The following is a 23,875-nucleotide window of genomic DNA, read 5'->3' as shown; positions in this document are numbered from 1 at the left end:
AAGTGGAGGACGCACAGTTATGATCAACAACCCAATCAAGGGTGCAGCCTTTGGAGGGGGTGGGGCTCAATTTTTGGAGGTAAATCCTAGATCAGCAAAATCTTTAGCTAGTGTGGTAGTGGCTTTATCATTGGGGTCATTGAATCCTAGGTTGAGGTCACCTAGGAGTAGAGTTTTAGTAGATGTTTTAATGTTGTCACTAAGTAAGTGGATGAGGTGTACCTGGAAATCTGCAGGAAGTCCTGGTGGCTGATATATGACGCGAATATTGATGGTATTAACAGATAGGATGTCTGAATTACCCTCCCAGAGATGGGGGATAGGCCTGATGGGTAGGGCATCTTTGTAGATTAGTGCCGGCCCCCCTCCTATGTTGGTTGGTCTATCCTGACTGAGGATAGTGTAACCTGGAGGCAGGGCTAGTGTAATGGCAGGGGCAGATGCCTCGTGAAGCCAAGTTTCAGTGACGCATAGTATGTCTAATTCTTGACTAAGTATGAGGTCATTTATTTCAAGAGCGTGGGCCGGGAGAGAGCGTACGTTGACCAGGGCACATTTGTAATGCAGAGATTGTGGATTACTGTCTGAATGAGGTTTAGATAGGCATGCTTTAGATGGAGAATTGGAAAGCTTAAGAGAGGGCTTGGTAGTGTATGGCTGGGTTAGCCTAACTTTAGGAGTATGTGGGCCGGTGATGTGAGTGGGGGGTCTTGCAGTGATGCGGGTTCCTAATCTAAGATTTCTGAGCGTGGTGGGCATGGGGAGAGCGATGGTGTGTATCGGTATAGTGTGTGTTCTGAGTCTGGAGAATCTAGTGGCGCAGTTAGAAAGGTGAACTGGTGCGTGCATTGCTTCCCATGTGGCATGGGAGGCCCTGAATAAGTTAATAATGGGTGCATCAGGGAGCTCTACCATGGTATGGGAGGGAGATGTAAGAGTGTGGAAGGTGTTGGTAGGAATGGTAGGTTGGTGGGTCATGTCAGTGATCAGATGGAGGGCGAGAAGTAGGGAGAGGATGGTTGGGAAGAACTGTCAGCTTCATGGTGTATTGGGCCAAAGTTTAAGTGGTGAGCATATTTATCTGCACAGGTAAGGCATGGTGCGGCTGTAACATTAAATAGCTTAGGTGAGAGTACTGTTGAGAGTTGCAGTGCACAGTATCTGCACAGTGAGGCTGTGCTCTACAATTAGGCTACGTGTGTGTGGGTCGCGGAGCGCCCAATAGTGAGGTTAGTAAGGTAGGATAAGGTGTGGCAGAAGATAGTTAGACACTTGATCCTGATGGCATAACAGTGCAGTGGGCGTTGCAAAGTGTAGCGGCGCAAATTGCGGTGTTATATTAAAATCACATAAGAGGGCAAGTTACAGTTGCAAACGTATAGCGAAGCAAATTGCAGTAGTATTTTAAGAATTACATATGAAAGCAGATTACAGTACAATTTTTTAAATCATGTTAGAGGCATATTGTAGTACAGTGTAAAAATCACCTATGAAAGCATAGTACATGTTAAGGCGATACACAAAAGATATCTAATAGTAATCAGCAGGGCTGGTACCCTGATGGATACTTCCCAGAGCCAAGAGAAAAGTTCGGGAGCATTTACAGTTCGCCTACAGGACGCGGTGTGGTGGTGAGCGAGGGCAGGCACACTAGAGTTGTCAGAGTGGTGTGGCAATGGCAGGCAGGTTGCGTTAGGATGAGCAAAGACAATGAAAGCGTGATATGCTAGTAACGATAGAAGGCCGAGAGGGGCAATAGGCTGATGGCTGTGCGTGAAGGTGGGAGGTGCTCTGTGGGTAGTTACAGAATGAAAACACAAAAGGTGAACCGATCAAGCGGTCAGTCTTACCCTAGATAATTTGTGTGCAAAATCCAGCGTTTCTGGCCCACGGCCCCAGGCTCAAAACCGGCACCTTTGTACGGCGTATTCATATGGACGCTGGCTCTCACCTGCCGGCGTTCTGGTTGGTGCTTAAGATGTGCAGAGCACCAATCCGGCATTGAGGCGGGAGCAGAGACCAAGATTCGGTTAGGGGGCTTGGTAAGATATGGCGGCGGCCATCTTACTCCGTAGAGGGACTTGTGGATCACAATGGCGACGGTAGGCAGTGCAAAGTTGAAACAGAGTATTAAGGCTATGTACAAGTAAAACAATGATCAGAAGCCAAAATGGAATGGCGGTGTAGCTGAAATACGCGCAGCGCCGCGCTATCAAAGATTATCAGGAAATTCATTAAGACGGGTGTGCACGGCCCTCTGGCTTACCTGGCACAATGGAATCTCGAAGGGAAGGCAGGCCCTGCTTAATATACTGCTTAGATATAACCAAGGTCACACACATTTAAAGCACATAGGATTTTGTAGATCAAGTAATAAACCTTTCCTCCTTCCCGGTCATCTCCTGTTACCAAAGGTGCCGGACAACTGAAATACTGGAAATCCTTTAAAAGAATTGCAGCTCTTAAATGCAATCGTCATGCAGAAGCAACTAGCAATTGGCAGAGAAATAACAACGAAGATACTACATCCCGCCCATGCAAACCTATGGGATTATGAACCTCCAAGGAACAATCAGCAACCACAGCAAAAAACACAAGAGTGCAATGAGAAATATTGAGCCATGGATCATCATCCCTTGAGCTTGAGTTGCGATTAAACGCCGCGTCTTGCACCCCTCCAATTGCATAACATAAGTATATCCGCATCTTCTCAACTTCCAGGAATCCACCACGGAAGACACTTTAGTTCACCTGCTCCAAATCAATGTTGGCACCGGCTGGACAGGCAAAGAATTTGAAGAGAAATTCCTCCATGACAACCCACAGCAGGCGGCATGAATCTGCAAATATGTAGCTTCTTATTTTTACTGTGTAGGCCCCATAAAGTCGCTCATACAAGACTCTGCCAACACAAAGTGTAGCCACATTCTTACTCACCATCGTTACTCACAGAAAAGAGGAACTGCCCCCATCAACCCAGGGATGAGGGTGAACAAAGAAAAAGGGGGCATGGTGGTCTTGCCCAACATAACATGTTCTGCCGGGGCCATCACAAAACAACCCCTGTGTCCTGTATGTTCTGTAGGTCCAAAGTTGCGCCTAAGGTCACACCATAACCAGCAACTTAAACACACCAAAGCCAGAGAAGGCGACAAGGGCCACATGCAACCAACTCTCATCTCTGTTGCAGTTGTACTCCAAAACATTATCAGAAAGCAAAGGTAAGAGAGTACTAGTGCCTATACTTGAAATCATTCAAGTGATCTCCGTGAAAAAGCACTACATAGTTAGAAAATAATTTTTTAATATATTCATTTCTTGGAGCAAGTAACTACCATGGAAGCAAGACGACACGAAGCAACACAGGTTCGATCCCCGGGTCCGTGCTTAGAAACCTCTGGGTATCTAAGCACGTTATAAATACGCAACTAAGACAACAAAAAAACAAAACAAAAAAAAACAATTACGCTACAAAAAATTCCTGTAACAGCGCCTCGATGCCTGCGGGCTGTGTGAGCGCTTTCAAAATGCAAATAAATAAATAAAAAGTATTATTCTATGGGGAATGCCATATCAGCCTAGATTGAGAGATGAACGGGGCCCACCAAGAGGCGAGGCTAACTACTCAATGTAGCCACTAAGTAGCACACACAAAATTAAACATTCAGGTGCACATTAGCCCAAGTTGGTGCTTGCTTAGGCAGCACATATACTAAATTCCGATTGATACAGAGGAGATGTCCATGGCCCCTGGACAAGGATGACACGCACATAATACCATATTTTTAGATGCATGCCAGGACAGAAATACCCTTTAACTGCGGTTTTTATTGACAGAATAAAAGGCCCCCTCCATTAAAGTCCTCGTCTTGTGCTTTCTGACGTGAAGCCCGTCTAATTTCTCTTTTTCCCTATAATAGAATGATGGTGTTTTGATCAATTTGTATTTTGCACATTGTTTTGTTAACTTGTTTGCGGAATTTGCACAAGGCACTATTCACTTTAAGTGTCTTTAGAGATGCTGAACATGGTGCCTTTTTACACATTGTGGATGTACATGTCTGGTGATTCCACCACATGTCACATCGGCTTCTGTTTCAAAAATAGCTGACAATATGTTTATTGCAGCAAGTATCTGTGTTAAACTCTAGGAGTCATTACAAGTTTGCCAGTATCCCGGCGGTATTACCACCAGCATAGCGGGAAAAGATAACACCATTACCAGCACTTGTCTTCCGGTATTACCCGCAGATTACAAGTGCCAGTTTAAACAGTAAATCACAATTCCATGTAGTCCCATAGGACTCCGCGGGGGGCATTTTACCACTATTACTGGCAATGGTTTTATCATGCCAGAAATACCAATGTTTTTTTGCCAGTAGGGTTTTGGACTAACCTCCAGCTGTTAGCTCAATGTAAATCTTCCATCCCTACCGGCAAACTTGTAGTTTACTGGTCCAGTTATAGTGCCAGTAAACGTTATCACCGGCACTTTATTACCAGATCGGCAAACTTGTAATGACCTACAAGTGTGTTTTCAGAGCTAAATACTTATGTACTTTTGCCTTTATTAATACGAGCAGTTTGTTTAGAGAGCATTGTCTTTGTCAAAAAATTGTGATCAGAAAATGTAATATTAAAGCAATTTTATCTAGTTATTCATACACTCCTTACAGGTGGTCTATTTCATGAAAGACTTTACATTTTCTCAGATATTGAATGTTAGCTTGAAGACATTATGCTCAACATTGCAGATAAACTATGCTTTTAGGCCTCCCCCTTAGTGTCACCTATATTATATCCCGGGTCCTAACAGTAGGTTAAAGCGTGTATATTAGCTCTGAAACAATTAGTGATACTTTGATGGCTGCCTATCTTAAGGGACATATTAAATCTCACAATGGTATGGTTACCAAAAAAACGAATAAGGGTCCTTTTATTGACCATAACTACTTTACTAACACAGCAGCCCCAGGACACTGCCACTGAATACAGGGCCAACCCAGCGTCCAAAAACTGTCAAATTAAATGTGAGGTACACCATACCAGGTGACCGGGTACTAACTACTCGCCTCTTATGTTCCCATCAGATTAGACCAGATTGGGTGAATTCAGTGAGCTCACAGTGTAATAGCCAATAACCACTTAATAGTGCTCACAATATGAACTTCAGAAAGGCAGAACCCCAATTTAGTATATGCACTGAGTGCTTGTGCACTTGATTTTTATTTGTATTTATTTATTGGTTGTTTGTAATGTGCCTATACACAAAAAGAAGGTGTTTCAAGGCACATCAAGAGCTCTTCAAGGCTCCTCTGTCGCATAGAAAGCGGGGTCAGGACAGCAGTGGACGCTTCACGGCATTGCAAAGGGACTGCAGGCGTCTCTGGTCATCTTCTTCTTCAGTTATTTCAGCTTTCAGTGGTCGACTTGCTTTTCACTCCAGAAGCCTCACCTTTTATACAGCCCCAGCACACACTCCTCTGCAATCTCTCTCAGCATTTTACAGAAAGGGGCATTTGGCTTTCCAATCAGGACCGTCAGTACCCTGTGGTAGCTGGTCCTATTCAGGCACTCTGGCAGACAAAGGACAGGGGCGGTAGACTCCTCCCCCACTTCCTGCCTGCCCAGACACTCTGGAGCCTAGGTAGGGATACCCAAGGGTTCACACCAAAGGCAAAACACATACACTGACCTCTGCCTCCCAGAATGTTAGAAGAAGGGCTAACAAAGAACAACCATGCTAGTAATGGAGAAACCAGAAGGGAGGCCCCAAGTTGATACTTGGGTGCTGCTATTGTGCACTACCGAGGCTATGAACATAGCCTCCAGTATAAAATGACACAATAGTTGGTAGAACATGTCCACTGCCACCAGCCATAACTAGGATCCTGTCCGTGTGACTAAAAAGTCACAGGAGTAGAGAGAAGGGGGATGCTAGGTATCCCTTTGGCACTTCACTGAAGGTGCAGTGTGCCAATCTCTCAGACTATAGAGTTTTGAGAGAGATACTAAGTATCTCTCTATCCTTAAGAACTGTAGTTACTTGAGGATATAGAAAAAGAATCTTAAAGGAGCACCCTAGGGGTCCCCAGCAACACTGTGCATAAGGAGTTGTGTGCTGCAGTATATTAAAACACAGATGCCTTTTAGAGCTATGGAGCAGACAGACTCCATAGTACAGGTAGAATAAAAATAACAGAGTTCCAAAAGACAGAGCCCACAAGAATGAATGAGTGGCAACATGCTACACTCATTCAGAAATGAAAGGAAAGGTGCAGAAGTCCAGCAAAAAGTGCAGGAGGTCTCACTAGGAGAGGGGATGAAGCAAAAAAATGATACATCTCCCATACAAAGTGAAGTAACAGAAAGAGGGGGTAGGGGGAGGAGAAGTGCAGGGTGTGTAGAAAGGGTAATGCAAAGGGCAGGAGCCCAGTGTCAAGAAGTGATCGCAAAGTTCGCCAAGGCTGGAGCAAAGGGGGCAATATTGTCCTTGAAGTTCAGGAGGAGCAACATCTGTTGTATGAGGATTTCACAGAGCGGGCCATCCAGAGGCCAGGCCATGTGATGTGGGAGAGAAGAGGAGAGTAGGAGGGAGAGGACAGGGGGGGTCAGGGAGGCCTGAAATCAGGTGAGATAGGGCCATGAAGCAGCTTCAAAAGGATATCTGACATTTTTGGAGAAAAGAAATGAATTGAGAAATGACCTATGATATGATATATTTTATTTGTATCGCTCTCGTACACAAGTGTTACACAACCTAATTCTTTTGACCAGGAAATGAAAATTACTTTTCACTTTTTTTCACTTTTGTTTTTTATAATGCAGGGCGAATCCCCCCACACCCTCTCACCCCTACTCTAAACGTATACCCTTAATCCACCACCCACCTATTATTTACCATACCAAAATACCTACTATATTTGGTCAAATCAATTCGGTCATTTCTCATTCTTTTTTTGTATTAGGTTATTTGTACGGCTTCAAAACAGTAGCAATGCACTCGAGGATCCAGTGTCCAGGATAAGGGAAAGGCCTAGAAGAAGCATAACACCTTGGTACAATTTTCCTGGAAGGGGGAGAAGTCCTAGGATTCTACATCCAAAAGAAAAAGCATAACACCAATATGCAAATTATCTGGTAGGGTCTAACTACCTGAGAGAGACAACCTCCAAATGAGGGCAACGAACAGCAGACTAAAGCATTGGTAAAAAGGAATAATAAGATAGGTTGGATAGGAAGCACTAAACGCTGTCCCTGCTTTTGACTCCCTCCCATGTGATGGCTTCAAGATCATGTGCAAGCCTTTACATCACTGGGCTGGCAGTGGTGTTGCCTTAATCTTCCCTGAGTAGGTTCCTTCTTCCATCTTAACCACCCAGCTCTACTCTTCCTTTGAGTGCCTGGTTTGGAAGAATCCCTCCCTCCTCCACCTTGACCATTACACCATTTACTGACCTGCAGGCGCTACCTCCCTGTTCCTCTCTGACCGGTGGATTTCTGCTCCTCCTTACTTTCAACCTCCTCCAATCTGCTCCTCTTCTGGCACAACATCCACTCTTAACATTGACCTCTGGACCTCTCTATCACTCTTAATTTTACCTTCTGGTCCAACCCACTCCGCAGACACACACTGGACGGCCTTGTCCACTCTGACCTCTCTCTCTCATCTCCTCTGGTTACCCCTCTCCCTTGATCAGACCACTCTCTTCTCTGCTCCCACCTGAGTCCCTTTGGCCCGCTGACCGCACCGCCTAAAGCCCTGCCAACCATTTTCACAAACATCCGTCCGATGAAACGAGTGGCAGCTTCTGCCTTCAATTCCACCTTTATCCCTTTTCCCCCCTAACTCAGACACTACCATTGACACTGCTCTCAGTAACTTCCATATGTCCAACACTCTTGACATTTACATTTACAACATTTACATTTACTCTTTACAACACTCTTGACATTCTTTCCCCAGTCATGAGGATCCGCCTGAAACCCGCCTCTAAGCGTAACACCTGATACGACTCTGATCTTGCAGCCCTGAAATGAAAGTGCAGAGCAGCGGAACAGAAGTGGCAAACCTCAGGCTCACCATCTGACAAACTGGCCTCTCGCCAGCTCCAAAGGCAATACAGACCCTGCAATCCGAAAAGAGCCCACATTCAGGCACGGGAATCTGGTGCTTGCAACAACATAGCTGAATGTTTAAAAATCTGCCGGGAACTAGCCAACCCTTCTGCAGTCTCTTCCTTCCCAGGCCCTGTGCAACACACTGGCCACTCACTTTACCACCAAAATTCAGGATATCCTGAACAGCCTTGTTACTCCCCCACCCAACCCTTCACACACCCTTTTGTCTCTTGGTCTCTAACCCTCCTCCTTCTTCCTTCACCCCTGTCACACCTGAAGAGGTCACCAGAGTTGTCCGCTTCATGAAGGTCTCTTCCAAACAGGTATCCCCTTGCTCATCTAGAACCACGAAGGACAGCATTGGCTCTCTTGCGCCCGCACTCGCTGACCTTTGCAACCACTCTTTTGCCACTGCTTCTTCCCCTCCTCCCTCAAGCACTCCCTTGTGTGCCCCCTCCTTAAATAACCCTCAGCAGATCCTACCTGCACAGCCAACTATTACCCTATCTCCATCACCCCCTTCCTAGGGAAACTGCTGGAGAAGTTGGCCTTGCCCCAACTCAACTTTCACACTAAATTTGCTGGTGGTCTTCATGACCATCAATCTGGATTATGAGCATCCCGAGGCACAGAAACTGCTTGTCTGTACACCCATGAAGAACGGCTTGCATCCCTCAAATTCCAACTACCCAGTTGTCCTCATCCTATTTGATCTCTCCTTTGCCTTTGCCATGGTCAACCACTCCATCATCCTACAAAGGCTCTGTGTCACCCTTGGTTTCTTAGATCAGGCACTGGATGGGCTGACCTCCTTTCTAACTCACTGCTCCTCCCAAGTCATCCTGGGCATCTTCTTCTCACCAACTTCCTTCTCCTCATGTGGTGTCCCCAGGGCTATATCCTCTCCCCCTGGCTCGTTAACATCTACCTTACTCAGCTGGCACTCATCATTTCCTCCTTCTCTCCCAACTTCCAGTGTTCTGCATGCGACACACAACTCTTTTTCAAGCTTCCTGCTGACCTTCTTGCACCTTCCTTTATCCCTAACTGCCTATCTGCCATCCAGGCCTGGTGCACTTCCAATGATCTCTGGCCCAATGCCAGAAAAGCAGAGATCCTTGCAGTTCAGATCCCTGCCCCCACCTTCTTCCCTTCTCTCTGGCCTTCCACCATGGGCTCAAACACTTGTCCTTCTTCCGAAGCCAGAAACCTTGGAGTCATCTTTGACTCCTCTCTCTCCTTCCTCCCTCACACTCGGGACATTGCCAAGAAGTCTCACTTTCAGCTCTTCCTTCTCAAAGGAATTCTACCTTTTTTCACTTTCCCAAAGAAACTCAATGTTACCCGAGCCCTGGTTCTCTCTAGGCTTGACTATTGCAATAGCCTCCTCCTGAATCTACCTTCTTCCACTCTGAGACCCCTCCAGCTAATCCAGAATAGGGCAGCAAGACTTATCCTTGGCCTCAAGCCCAGGGACTGCATCTGTCTTGCTCTAAAGAGTCTTCACTGGATACCGGTTGCTTCACAGATTACATTCAAATCCCTCTGCATCATCCACAAGGCTGTCTGGGGCCAGCGACCACACCATCTACACTTCATTTAGGTGTATAGTATCATAATTGGCAGCCCTCTATGTGGCAGGCATGCCTTGAACTACCTCTAATTACGTATAATAGAGATTAATAGTAGAATGAGAGCAGCTGATTGGCTTCTGCAACAATGTATGGTGCATTGCTAGATAGGTCCTCATGAATGGTTGGCATTCACTCCCAATCTTGGATATGCCGCTTGTTAGGAGCACGAAAGCACAAACGAAACCCAGATGCAGGGAACAGCGTCAGACTACTGTCCACTTGGCCAATTAGCCTACCATCTCTCATCAAGTAGGCCCCAAGCCAAGGCTTCTTCTTTGTAGTTGACCTTGCTGACTATTCTCTTGCTTGGGATTTTTAAGAGAGTGAAGGTACACTGCTATCTTCGTCTGAAGCTTAATGAATAGGCCTTGTTTTCTGGTCTTGGACCACGTGTGAGGAAGCCACAATTTTGTCCATCCTGACCTTTTATTTAGTGCTATTTGATTCAATTATACTGGGTGTTCTTTTTAAAAAATAATGTTATTGTCCATTTATAAGGTGCTTAATACCAGCAAGTGGTTTCTAAGCACGGGTCGGGATTCAAACCACTATTGTGCTGCTTTGTCTTGCTTCCAACACAAACGTTTTGCCCCTGAGCTAGACTTCCTCAACATGGATTACTCCTCATGGCCTCTGAAGACTGCTTAGTCTTGCATATGCTTTCTGCATCTTTGATTGTTCAATACATGGCACTTGCAAATGTTCAATCCTTTACTTAATCTTAGAGAAATATGTTGTACATATGTAACTTATCCTCTTCGACTCCTCTTGTGCCTTCCAGTTACCTTTTCATGTGGCATCCTTGATCCTAAGACAAACAGGTATTCTTTGTTCTTCTCACAAAGCTGTTTCCCAGGGCATGTCAGGTCTGCAGCCATGGTCTCTCTCATCAAGGCTTCTTGCTTATTATTTATACTGAGTCGACATCCATCTTTTCATCATGGGCGCATTACCCGTGTTATATTTTATACCTCAGCAAGCTTCTATATGCCCCATTTACCTTGCATTTCTGCGTATATACCTCTTATTCTCTTCTCACTTATCTTTTCAGTGTATATGATTTCTTTATATTTGCATAAATGGCTACTTTGTTACTTCAGTTACCTCTTCATTCTTTAAGTATTTGCATATCGTTTCAGTGCGTCCTTGTGTCTTCTCTTTATGCCGTCACTTTACTCTTGTCTGATTTCACTTACAGCTCTTCTATGTCTAATAGTGTATGCAGACATCCTTCCACCACGTCAGTGTGAGGGTGAATTAGATACGGTTGTCTGAGTGCATAACGTCTCTCGTATTTTCGATTCGATATTGGGAGGATACCTGGTGTCATACATATTGTCTATCTGTTATTCTTCCGGTATGACAAAGGTGGGGGACCGGGCATTAGAAATGACGCACACATCTGCCTCTCTACATTGCTAACCTGGCTGTTATGTTGGCGATAGCTCTCTTGCCCCACTCATTTGTGGAAAAGGATTGATTCAGCTGCCTAATGGGAAAAGTAGATTTCAGCTGCGATGTTCCCAACTGATGCTTTTTCTCTCGTACGGCAGTCCCGAAATTGTAACCATGAGATTATTACGACAATGGGGTGGGCACTATTGCAGTCTATGTGGCCTAAAATCCACTTCATCCTGGACATATGATCTAGTGGACAGAACATTGATCACGTGGCCATCACAGAATCCTGGGTAGCATTTCCTACCTCCAAGAGCCAAGAAGGGAACCAAAGGGGCGGCAGGCCTGTGCATTTCAGCACTTGGCAACCTTGCGCATGCCATGGATTTAGGACGGAAGCCAGAGCAGTGTTGACAACTGCAGCTTACAGCTACAACCTACCTACAACCTACAACTACTAAATTACAATATAAAAGAAAATCGACAGACATAGGAGCTCATTTCGCTCCAGGGTGCAATTTGGCAGGGAGCCAATATGTGGTCATTTCCCTGACGGAGTACCAATGTGCAGGGAAAAAGGCGGCATACACACGTGTATGTCGCCCTTTGCCTTGCACATTTGCACTCCACCGTGCAAATGAGTAAACGCTGCCTACCATGCTCGCTTTGGCTGCCAATGTGTAATTGTAATTGTAAATGCTGGCTGCCGTGCACGCTTGGCAGGAAGCGTTTACAATGGTTCCCTATAGAGTCCGCCGGCTTTATGCTGGTACATAAAGGCAGAGGGATCCATAGGTGTCCCCAGCATTTGCGCTGACATGAAAATGCATGCTGGCGCAAATGCTGGGGCATTTGTATGGAGAAGATGAAGGATGGTGGTAGAAACACAAGTTGCATTCTGCCCCCCCTCTCAGACAAACAAAAAAATGAAAATGGGGAAACCATTAACGTGACGCCCCCATGAAAATGAGATCTATACAGATGGAAGTGCATTTTTGTATTCTGGGGACACAAATAGATCTGGGAAACTTCTTATTTTTTAAAATTTTATACAAGGACATAAAAGAAGAAAGGCACGAGAGGAAAATGCAAATTTGTTTCCGATTTTTCTAAAGAGAAACTCATACAACACACTAGCACACATAGAATACACACTTAACAAACGGGAACATAAAAATTGATTCGAAACGTACTAAATTGCAAGAAACCACAAATGGGACGACCAACAAGAAACACAAAACACTGCTCCAAAACTCTCTAAAACGCTCCAAATTCCCTCTGAGTATGAGTCTGCCCTACGTTACTCCACTCAGAGCCTAGCAAAACGTGACAGGAAGTGGGCAGGACCTTCTACAGGGGAACACACGTTCTTGAGGAGATTCGTGGGATCTCATTGGCCACCCGAATGATAAACCAGCCATTCGTCGAGAGCTCCGCCGCGTTGGGTTGAACGAACGCCATTTCCGTTGCGATGTCTCCGATTGCGTAGATGTAGACAGGCCTCAATTTAGGACGTTGTTTGCAATACAACCAAATGCCTTTGGAAATTAAAAATATATCAGTAACTCCCGCTTGGGAGGAACCAGGGTTACGGGTAGTTATTAAACTGGTGTAGGCTCTTTCCCGAACATAAACGGCTGCAAACCCGATTTTAGAGCTATAATTACTCGGGGAACTCAGCACTAAATTCAAAGGCACTTAATTCAAGTATTCCGTGGTTTCAATGCCTGGCGCCACGCACTGCTCTCTGCGCTCCCCGACGGTGAGGGCCACTGCAGCCACAGAGAATGAGTGCATGATACACGCGTGCATTTACCGGCAGCCTGCAGTGCACGGTCAGCAGTTTGCACCATGCCATGTGCGGTGCTGGAGTCTCTCTGCCGGCTGTCTACAGCGAGTGCATTACTAGCTTGAGTCTGAACTGAATGTGTAATAGAACAAGGAAGTGACTGCCAGGAAATGCAGCCAGGGAAAGGAGGCGTGCAATGAACTCGTGCATGGCGTCCACCATGCACGGATGCGAACATCCTAGGTCTCAATTCCATTTTTTATTTGGAGTATCGTTTTATTCCTATGAACAAATACAAATTAAGATGGTGTGTAATTCTAAATGCAAGCCGAAATTATACATCTGGACAAACTGGCACTAGTGTCCTGTAACGCACAATTTAGCAACCCCCTGCAAAATGTGGCAGTGGGCCTCTGATAGTAATTCCGAGTAATGCAATGGCATTAGGCTATTCTTGGAGCGCCTTTTAAAATTGAAGTTCCTCTGAATGGCAGAGGCTGCAAGAGTGTGCTGGGCGCCCACTCACCTTAGGAACAGGAAGATGGCCTGTGGCATGGGTTCAAGACCCCGGTCAGGTCAACTCAGCCCTTCGTTCTCAAAAGGCCCATACATATTGTACTACGAGTGGATAATAATGGAGGCGATGATTATTACAGTGCTCAGAAACTGGAAGAATCCTGCATAAGGCACTATATGCAAATCAGCAAATTGTAATTTTTGACATTATTCTGACCAGTGGGTGTCTAGGATGGGTGCCGCTGTGCCGTTCTACAACCTTCATTCGCGTGACTACTTGCTGAGTGACTTTATCTCACTCATCAGAAAGTCTGTCGGTGTCAAGAAGACATGCAAGTGATGAACAGGGTGCTTTACATATGCCCTCCAACAGAACACTCTAAAGTTCTTGCATTACAGCCATATAATGAACGTGATACCACATGTCTCGGTCACTTATGCTCTTCATTATAAAATCCAACATTAAGTTATAGGAACAGCTGTTCTGTAGCCAGACCCATCAATGCAGAACGTGCCTGTGCCAAGCTCAAGGATCAGCTGATCCATTGCCAGAGCTGTCAATGCACAACCTCTCTGTGCCAGGCTCAACAAACAGCTGCTTTATTGCCAAAGCTGTCAATGCAAGTAGAAGCTGATATCTTAACAAAACTGTCAATGCAGAACTTCTCTATACCAAGCATAAGAAGTAGCTGCTTTATTGCAAAAGCTTGCAAGGCAGAACTTCATTATACCAAGCTTAAGGTGTAGCTGCTTTATTGCAAAGGCTCGCAATGCATAACTTCTCTATACCAAGCTTAAGGAGGAGCTGCTTTATTTCAAAAGCTCGCAATGCAGAACTTCTCTATACCAAGCTTAAGAAGTAGCTGCTTTATTGCAAATGCTTGCAAGGTAGAACTTCTCTATGCCACGCTTAAGGAGTAGCTGCTTTATTGCAAAGGCTCGCAATGCATAACTTCTCTATACCAAGCTTAAGGAGGAGCTGCTTTATTTCAAAAGCTCGCAATGCAGAACTTCTCTATACCAAGCTTAAGAAGTAGCTGCTTTATTGCAAATGCTTGCAAGGTAGAACTTCTCTATACCAAACTAAAGGAGTAGCTGCTTTATTGCAAAGGCTCGCAATGCATAACTTCTCTATACCAAGCTTAAGGAGTAGCTGCTTTATTGCAAAGGCTCGCAATGAAGAACTTCTCTATACCAAGTTTAAAGAGTAGCTGGTTTATTTCAAAAGCTCTCAATGCAGAACTTCTCTATACCAATCTGAAGAAGTAGCTGCTTTATTGCAAATGCTTGCAAGGCAGAACTTCTCTATGCCAAGCTTAAGGAGTAGCTGCTTTATTGAAAAGGCTCGCAATGCATAACTTCTCTATACCAAGCTTAAGGAGTAGCGGATTTATTTCAAAAGCTCGCAATGCAGAACTTCTCTATACAAAGTTTGAGTAGCTGGTTTATTGCAAAGGCTCGCAATGCATAACTTATCTATACCAAGCTTAAGGAGTAGCTGTTTATTGCAAAGGCTCGCAATGCAGAACTTCTCTATGCCAAGCTTAAGGAGTAGCTGCTTTATTGCAAAGGCTCGCAATGCATAACTTCTCTATACCAACCCTAAGGAGTAGCTGCTTTATTGCAAAGGCTCGCAATGCAGAACTTCTCTATACCAAGTTTAAAGAGTAGCTGGTTTATTTCAAAAGCTCTCAATGCATAACTCCTGTATGCCAAGCTTAAGGAGTAGCTGCTTTATTGCAAAGGCTCACAATGCATTACATCTCTATACCATGCTTAAGGAGTAGCTGATTTATTTCAAAAGCTCGCAATGCAGAACTTCTCGATACCAAGTTTAAGGAGTAGCTGCTTTATTGCAAAGGCTCGCATTGCATAACTTCTCTATACCAAGCTTAAGGAGTAGCTGCTTTATTGCAAAGGCTCGCAATGCAGAACTTCTCTATACCAAGTTTAAAGAGTAGCTGGTTTATTTCAAAAGCTCTCAATGCAGAACTTCTCTATACCAATCTTAAGAAGTGGCTGCTTTATTGCAAATGCTTGCAAGGTAGAACTTCTCTATGCCAAGCTTACGGAGTAGTTGCTTTATTGCAAAGGCTCGCAATGCACAATGTCTCTATACCAAGCTTAAGGAGTAGCTGTTTTAATGCACAAGCCATCAATGCAGAACTTCTCTGGTCAAGTTTAAGGAGTAGCTGCTTTACTTCACAGCTCACAAAGCAGAACTTCTCTATACCAAGCTTAAAGAGTAGCTGGTTTATTTCAAAAGCCATCAATGCAGAACTTCTCCATACCATGCTTAAGGAGTAGCAGCTTTATTGCACAAGCCATCGATGCAGAACTTCTCTATATCAAGCCTAACAAGTAGCTCCTGTATTGCAAATGCTTGCAATGCATAACCTCTCTATACCAAACTTAAGGAGTAGCTGCTTTATTGCACAAGCCATCAATGCAGAATTTCTCTATATCAAGCTTAAGGAGTAGCTGCTTTATTGCAAATGCTTGCAATGCATAACCTCTCTATAACAAGCTTAAGAAGTAGCTGCTTTATTGCACAAGACATCAATACAGAACTTCTCTATACCAAGCTCAAGGAGAAGCTGCTTTATTGCAAAGGCTCGCAATACAGAGCTTCTCCATGACAAGTTTGAGTACCACCTCCCATCCTTTTCCTTAACGCTGCCCCAGACCGCAATCAAAAAGAACCCATGCGATTGAAGTCTTGTTATGCACTTAGTTGCTATTTCCTCCCAAAACTATGAGCACATAATTAAACCCTATTCACACCAAGAAGGTGTGTTATGACCAATCAATTAGCTCGTAATGCAGGTATTAACCAGCATTATAGCTCCACTGTTCTGAGCTACCAGATTGTTACTTCACTGCTCTATTGTCCAAGTCCTCCCCTCTTTGTTGTACCGCCCGCCTCCATAGCTGTCTTTGTGCATCTTCCGGTAACCAAATAGTTTCTTTTTACCACTCTCAGAGCGGTTTATGCCAGTTTGTTAAAGGCCCTGAGCCCTCATTGACCCCCGAGGTTCACTCAGAATGTTAACTTGGGCTTTTGGCCAGTTAACAGCGCAATGATATATGTCTATTGCTCGAAAAAAAACTGCTCGAATAGTTTTTGCTCGTTTTTTGGCTTGAAATATTTTGACACAGAAAACAGGAGAAGGAACATGAGTGCCCAGACTCCCATCACGCCCCCACAAATACTGCCTGACAAAACCCACCACCTACAGTTTGGTGGCAAAATTCGAACAAAACAAATAGCAAGAGAAATTCGAGCAGTTTTTGGCCGAGCAGTAGACCCACTACCACAAAATGCTACACGCATGTTAGAGATGTTCGGGCTTCTAATATCGCATATCATACGTTCTGATTGTATAATATAAGACCGTATTTAAAATACTAATCAAAGGAATGTTTATTTCCCCATTCCAGATCCAATCAGTGTTCCCTTTGCACTCATTCAACTGTGACTGAACCATTTATTATTTTCCTCGACAGATGTCAACAAAAATGCCCTTAGCAAGCTGTACATCTGGCTGGTCATCCTGCTGGCGGTTATCGTGGGTATCCTCCCCTCTTTAATTGGTCACTTCTTTACCAGAATGACATCAACCTGCAAGGTACAAGAGGTAAGCCTTGCCTTTCTCAATGGAGTCCTGCAGAGTAGACCTTTAGGCTCACTGTCTGCTTAACTAGGCATGGTTTGTGTTCACTGCACTTGTCTCAATGCTGGGCTGTGACTGAGAGCTGAAGTAGAAGGTGCAAACACAAGGAGTGGGGAGAGCTTGTCAGGTGTCATGCAGAAAAGAAACACCCGTCACCCCATATCTAGCTCTTTGGGGTAGAATGCCTCCTATGGAATGAATGAGAAATACAGTTGCTAAATGGCATTTAACAGCTGAATTTTTCATTGACATTGTATTTCAAGGTTCAGTAATTTGCCAGATATCAGTAAAGGCTGAACTCGTTAGGATTTCCGCAAACGGACTTATTTTTGTAAGTTACATTAATTTGTGGCAGGTGTCTGTGACCTGTAGGTCGCCAGATGTTTCAGACTACAATACACGTGATGCCTCGCCTTTCACTATGCTGACAAGGGCTGATGGGAGTTGTAGTACAAACTAAATGGAGAGCCAGCGTTTGTAGAGCACTTTTGTACGCCATATTAGCTGTGAAAAATCTTAAATGCTGACACTTTTTCTCCACTCTTCCAGAAGCAGGAACCCTACAAGGATAAGAAGCTGGCTGAAAACACGGTGGAACTGAACTCGCAGTTTCGAAGGAACACCTCCCTTCGACGATCCGCCTATGCTTTCTCACAGGGTGAAGGCTACGCCGATCTCATCGTCCGGGGCACCAGTATCCGCAGGAAGAAGTCTGAGAGCCCTGCCGTGCCGCCAGCAGAGCAGGCACCCACTGCACTGGAGCAAAATGCATAACCGTAGCAGAGCAATGTAGCAGTGACGGCTCCTGTGCAGTGCGACTTAAGGGGCAGGTTCGCAATTCATCTGTCATCGTCATTCACACGCCATCTTGGACAGGCTGGGTCAAGACTGAGAAAAAAGCTCCACTTTTACCTGATAACCTCTTCCTCTAGGGCCATACTCAGGGCGCGGAGCCAGAAGTTAGGACCAGTGTGGATTTCATGTTGTACACCCAAATCGCCACTTTTTATAACAAAATCCGGAAATGACCTTTTTGTAGTGTGGGATTGAAAGGCACTGCATGTTCGTCCACAGTCATACATCACTTCTATTCGTATGCATTGGAGGGTCAGATTAATTTTAACGGTCATGATTACCCCTTTTCTATCTTAAACACTCGAAGAGCCTGCGTTCGCCACGTGTACTCTTGGTGCGAAGTAAGTCGCAGTGGTGTGTGTGAGCTCCAAGACAGCAGTAGAGAGAGAGAGAGTGACAGCATCGATTCAGAAAGCCAGGCCTGGATTCAAAGTATTTCCCGACTAATACATTATTCATGGTGGGTTGCAACCGTAGTGGGCAGGGTTCAACAATGCATGGTCGTAACCAAAACGGAAGGTCGCCTACATAAGAACATCAAAAATGTTGAACAATCGGAAGGCTGTAGTTGGCTGGGCATGACCTCTAACCTGAAGCCATCCCGATATTGAGCAATTTGCTAATACCGAAAAGCAGAGGCGGGGTTATGAAAGATCCAATGGCCGACTGTAAGGGCATTAAACTGGGCGCGTTGGGCCACTGGTGGACAGTCAAGGGTCTGAATATGACCAGACCTATCTGAAACATGTCCGCTTTCACGCGGCCACATTATTAATAACTTGTTGCCACCTGATAGAATAGTTAGACAAATCTGAATGCAGAAAGTTCAATACAGGAGTACAGCCATGTAGGTACCTCAGAATGAAGCAGTCCATACTAGAGCCATCTTGTGTCTTGAGATGCTTAAATCAGTCTAATGTGGCAGTGCTAATCTGACATTGCATAGCCAGCTCTGTTTCCATGCTAAAGCCCAGGTTAAGTGCTGTTAACTGGCTTAGTACAATACCCCAGCAACAAAAGGTCAGGTCCTCCACCTGTAGCACCTCTGTCTTGTTTATGCTCTGGTTTAGCTGGCCCACCCTACCTACTTTATAATGTTCATACTGTATGGTATGAAAATAGAGCATCAGTGGCAATCTGACAACCGTTTAGCGAAGGGTGATTGGTGCATTTTCTGCTCAGGTGGCTTTACGCTTTAAGCCAATGTGGATGAGTCTGGGCAGCGGTAGAATAAGATGGCAAATAAAAAGGGGGAGGCAACGGAGCTATGAGGGGGTCAGTAAGGAAGACGGCGTTGAGTAGATGTACAAGGTGGCCATGCTACTGTCTAAGTACAGCCGAAGCAAAGGAGGGAATCTTGGACCAGGTGCTTTCTCTGATTTCCATCTCAGAGAGACAACCCATAAGAATGCCATGGTCAGTGGTGTTGGACACGGCCAACAAGTCTAACTGAATGAGTGATGCTGCACTGCCAACATGGGTCATTCTTCAGGGACCATCCAGAATGGAAAGAACTGACTCATTTCCACGACTTGATATGAACCCTGCCTACTTATCACATCTTTGTGTGGGCCTCCAGATGTTTCAGACCACAAATCCCAGCATCCTGTACTGCTGACTATGCTGGCTAGAGCTGATGGGAGTTCAAGTCCACTACATGTGGATGGAGGGACACATAACGAGTAGCCATGAAACAGGGATAGGTTTTAACACCAAGCTCGATAGCTGGCAATGTGCTTAAGTTGTCTGGGAACGTTAGCAAATAAATCAGCCAACAATTTTCCTATGCCAAAAGGACCAGCTAAGACTTTTATAAGAGGGGGTAACACTGCATGTCCCATTGTCAAGGAACAGTCAGGAAATTAATCCAATGCCAACTGGTAGGATACTGACCTTCCCCGAATAACAAAACTCCAGGTGTTAATCTGTACGTTTGAGCCTTAAATCAAACTGCTTGGAAATTTAGAATGGTGTATGAATTATGAAAAACTGAAAGAGGAGACCTGACTATGCTCCCATAGGTGGTGATTATTCAAAGCAAAATACATAAATTCACCAGTGAAACTAATTTTGACCTGCTCAAATATTGATATTCTGGCAAAGTCTTTCAGCACTGGATTAGTGAAATACCAGCCCATCACAGGAACAAAAATAATCCCAGGGAGCTGTTTCACCCTTCCCCAGCCCATCACAGGCGCAAAGACAATCCCATGGAGCTGTTTCACTCTCCCCCAGCCCATCGCAGGAGCAAAGACAATCCCATGGAGCTGTTTCACCCTTCCCCAGTCCATCACAGGAGCAAAGACAATCCCAGGGTGCTGTTTCACCTTCCCCAGCCCATCACAGGATCAAAAATAATCCCAGGGAGCTGTTTTACCCTTCCCCAACCCATCACAGGAGCAGAAATAATTCCATGGAGCTGTTTCACCCTTCCCCAGTCCATCACAGGAGCGAAGACAATCCCAGGAGCGGTTTTACCCTTCCCCAGCGCATCAGAGGAGCAAAGACAATCCTAGGGAGCTGTTTCACCCTTCCCCAGCCCATCACAGGAGCAAAGACAATCCCAGGGAGCTGTTTCACCCTTCCCCAGTCCACAAAGGAGCAACGGCAATCCCAGGGAGCTGTTTCACCCTTCCCCAGCCGATCACAGGAGCAAAGACAATCCCAGGAAGCAGTTTAACCCTTCCCCAGCTAATCACAGGAGCAACACAAATCACAGGGAGCTGTTTCACCCTTCCCCAGCTCACCATAGGGGTACAGCCTAGTCCAGCCATGATCTACAAATCCAACTATCACGCATGCTAGTTTATATAGGGGATTCATCTCTGTATAGGCATTTTGATTTTTCTCTGCTAAAGTGAATGGACAGTTTCTGGACTTCAGTCACATGGTAACCAGAATAGGCAATAGTCCATTCCAATATCTCATACCCGATTGTACCAAGCAAGCAGTGGGAATCCTCCTAGCACCAATTGGGTGGGAGTGGAGATGAGAAACTCATTAAGTGTCAGTTATGTTTAAGGGAGGCTCCTGCTGAATTCTCCATCCTGGATATTTGGGATCTACACAGTCTAGTTATGAACAGAAAGTAGGTTTTTAAATCTCCTACTTGGATGTGCTGTGAAGGGTTTCCATTTTGAGTGGAATTCAGCCATTCGATGGTCTATTTTGTCCAGACTGGAATTCCTGTCTTAGAATAACTGGGAATGCGCAGGAGGCGTGCCAGATTCCCTTGAAATCCAAGCTCAGGCAGCTGAGGCAAATGGTGACAGAATTATGAAACGGTAAGGTCATTAAAAGACATAGGCAGTGGCATTCTTTTTAAGGATGGCCTGCTGTCCTCCTGATGTTGCAGAATGTAATGAAGCATCACATCTGTTTCAATTCCCATTCCCAGATGATCATTCAAGCTTTCATGATTCAGTGGAACCTTTCTCTCAGTTCTGAAAGTCCCAGAGGGATTGGGCCTCATTACAAATCAGGCGGTCCGGAAATAACGGTGGCAGTAAACCCGCTGCCACCGTTGTTTCCGGACCGCCTGATCCTGACTCCTGCAGGTGGGAGGTGATTGTTCCCACCAGGTTTGACCTGGCGGGTTTAACACCGCCCGCCTGCAGGCGGATGAGGAAACACCGGCAGCGTCACGAGATGCTGCCAGTGTTTACATGATCCCCATTCCCATCGAGTCCCATAGGACTCGATGGGAATGGGGATTAACACCATTCCGCCTCCGTGATTCCCGGGAAACCGGGGTTGTAATGCCCCGGTAATTCCGGGAATCACGGAGGCGGAATGGTAATACGAGTCCGGCGGTAACCAGGCGGTTTTACCGCCTCGATTACCGCCGGACTCGTAATGAGGCCAATTGTTTGTCCACTGTTACTGCTGTTTCTATTAAGGCTTGAGTCCGAGGATCACACAGTGGTACACAACACCTCTGTAAGAATTTACAGGGAGCGCATTAACTCAGGACAGGGAGGGTACACTCTCTGTGTTTATTGAATTCATTGGTCGATATGAACAGCCTTTATTAAGTGACTGCTGAGGGTTTGTTATCATTTGATATTCACTGACGTATGCCTCATTAACTGGGGGAGAGGTAATGCCCTGCTAAGGGGAATCAATGGTCCATGATGTAAAAAGGTCAGACACTCGGCCAGGGCACTATATCCAAGGTCATGCCCTCCCCTCTAATCATTATGTTATCACCATTATACATCTGATCCAGTTCTCAACGTTTTAGCATTTTAAAATGACAATGGCATGGCTGGTTTTAATTAGTTTCTCACTGCATCAAGATGAGTTTTATGCATCGCCGTCTTTCCCTGACAGATGGTGGCATCCGAGTGTGAGATTAGTTTTCCATTGTCCAGGGCCACACCCCTTATTTTGGCAATCGGCATGATGCTGCAAAAAATGCTCATTCCCGTCTCACCCTCTACCCCATTCCATTCATCAATCTACCCCTCCAGCAGGGATCGGAGTGAGCGGGAACGCTCGGGAGCAGTATTCCACTACTTTTTCTGTTTACCATTCCTCTACTTTTTACGACCATATTCTACCATTCTATGTAATGAATTTGTCCATTCATGTCCTTGTGCAAGTGTAAAGTTGTAAACGGAGCCTTAGTTACCATTCACTTAGACTACTGCAATGCCCCGGCCGCAGCACCATGTCACATGTTGCACTGTGCTTCCGCCTACCCTCTCCCCTGCCGAGACAACAGTTCCACTACTTTTTTCGGTACACTTCTACCACTGCCCTCCAGTCAACCTCCGACCCTTCCGCCAGCCTCCTACCTCAGCATTTGCCTCCCAGAATCTCATACCTGCTGTGTTCAAAAATTAAATTCACCTAATTCTGCCTTATTCATGATTTATGAACTTTGCACTTTATAGAAATGTTAATTTTGATCCCATCCACTACGGCATCAATGAAAGAATATTATACCATACAAAGTATAGATTAGGATTACTTATTTGTGTATTATCTAAATAAGACTTATTTTTCTACACTTTTTATTTCATTAAAATGTGTAAGCTCCCGAAGGCAAGTGGTGTGAAGTGTATTTAATAGCTTTTGTAGGTATGATAACCTCCGGGTGTAAGGAAATCGTCCTCATTCCTCAGGCAAAAGTCGACTGTTTTTATTTTCAGTGCATGAACGAAGAACAAGTCTAACTGTCAAATATATGACTAGGTTCTCCAGATGGACCCACCGCAAGTACTATTTGTAAAATGTTTAAACTTTTGTGAAGGAAATCAATAAAAACAGCATAAGCACCAAGTGCAATTTATGAAATAATGTGTCGCAGTTGAGAGAGTGGACCGAAATAGGTGACTGTAGCAAGGCATATCCATCTTGTAAGAAAAACAATCAAACACTTGAGTAGGGAACCACAGTCGGGCACTAGAACACTAAACAACAAAAAGGGACTACAACAAAGAGGAACAAAAAGGGACTAGAACAAAGAACAACAATCAGGCAATAGAACACAGAACAACAATCAACAAGCAACCACAATCAGGGACTAGAACAAAGAACAACAAAACGGGACTAGAACAAAGAAAAGCAATCATGGACTAGAACATGGAACAGAAATCAGGGACTAGAACACGGAACAAGTAACAAGAATCGGGGATTAGAAGAAGGAACCACACTGTGGGAGTAAACAAGGAGCAACGATCAGGGGCTAGAACAAGGAACAATATCCAGGGATTCAAAAATAGAACAAATATCAGGGAGCAGACCGAAGTGATAAAGCGGGGCTAAGGAGCAAAATTCAGGCACTCAAGCATAGAACAAGAACAAGGGCAAGGTGGTACTTCCGGGACTAGTACCAGGATTTGTAGCATAAAAAGCGAGGACTAGAGCAAGGAGATAGATCA

The 23,875-nt window shown here is 45.0% G+C and overlaps 1 protein-coding gene and 1 pseudogene across 2 annotated transcripts in view; both read left to right on the top strand.

Moving 5' to 3' along the window:
* Window positions 1-23,035, top strand: part of LOC138575469 (phospholipid-transporting ATPase IK-like) — a 1,193,252-nt gene extending 1,170,217 nt beyond the window's left edge. For both annotated transcript variants that reach the window (XM_069649486.1, XM_069649487.1), the window contains 2 exons: window positions 16,966-17,096; window positions 17,682-23,035. In XM_069649486.1, coding sequence (XP_069505587.1) covers window positions 16,966-17,096; window positions 17,682-17,906 — 356 coding nt within the window. In that variant the 3' untranslated portion in view covers window positions 17,907-23,035. The remainder of the gene's footprint in view (window positions 1-16,965; window positions 17,097-17,681) is intronic.
* LOC138461624 (U6 spliceosomal RNA) lies at window positions 3,689-3,787 on the top strand (annotated as a pseudogene).
* Window positions 23,036-23,875: the final 840 nt, after the last annotated feature.

Source organism: Ambystoma mexicanum, chromosome 1p (assembly GCF_040938575.1).
Source record: "Ambystoma mexicanum isolate Mex_15411 chromosome 1p, UKY_AmexF1_1, whole genome shotgun sequence".
Taxonomy (NCBI): domain Eukaryota; kingdom Metazoa; phylum Chordata; class Amphibia; order Caudata; family Ambystomatidae; genus Ambystoma; species Ambystoma mexicanum.
This window is presented reverse-complemented; position numbering and strand designations above follow the sequence as displayed.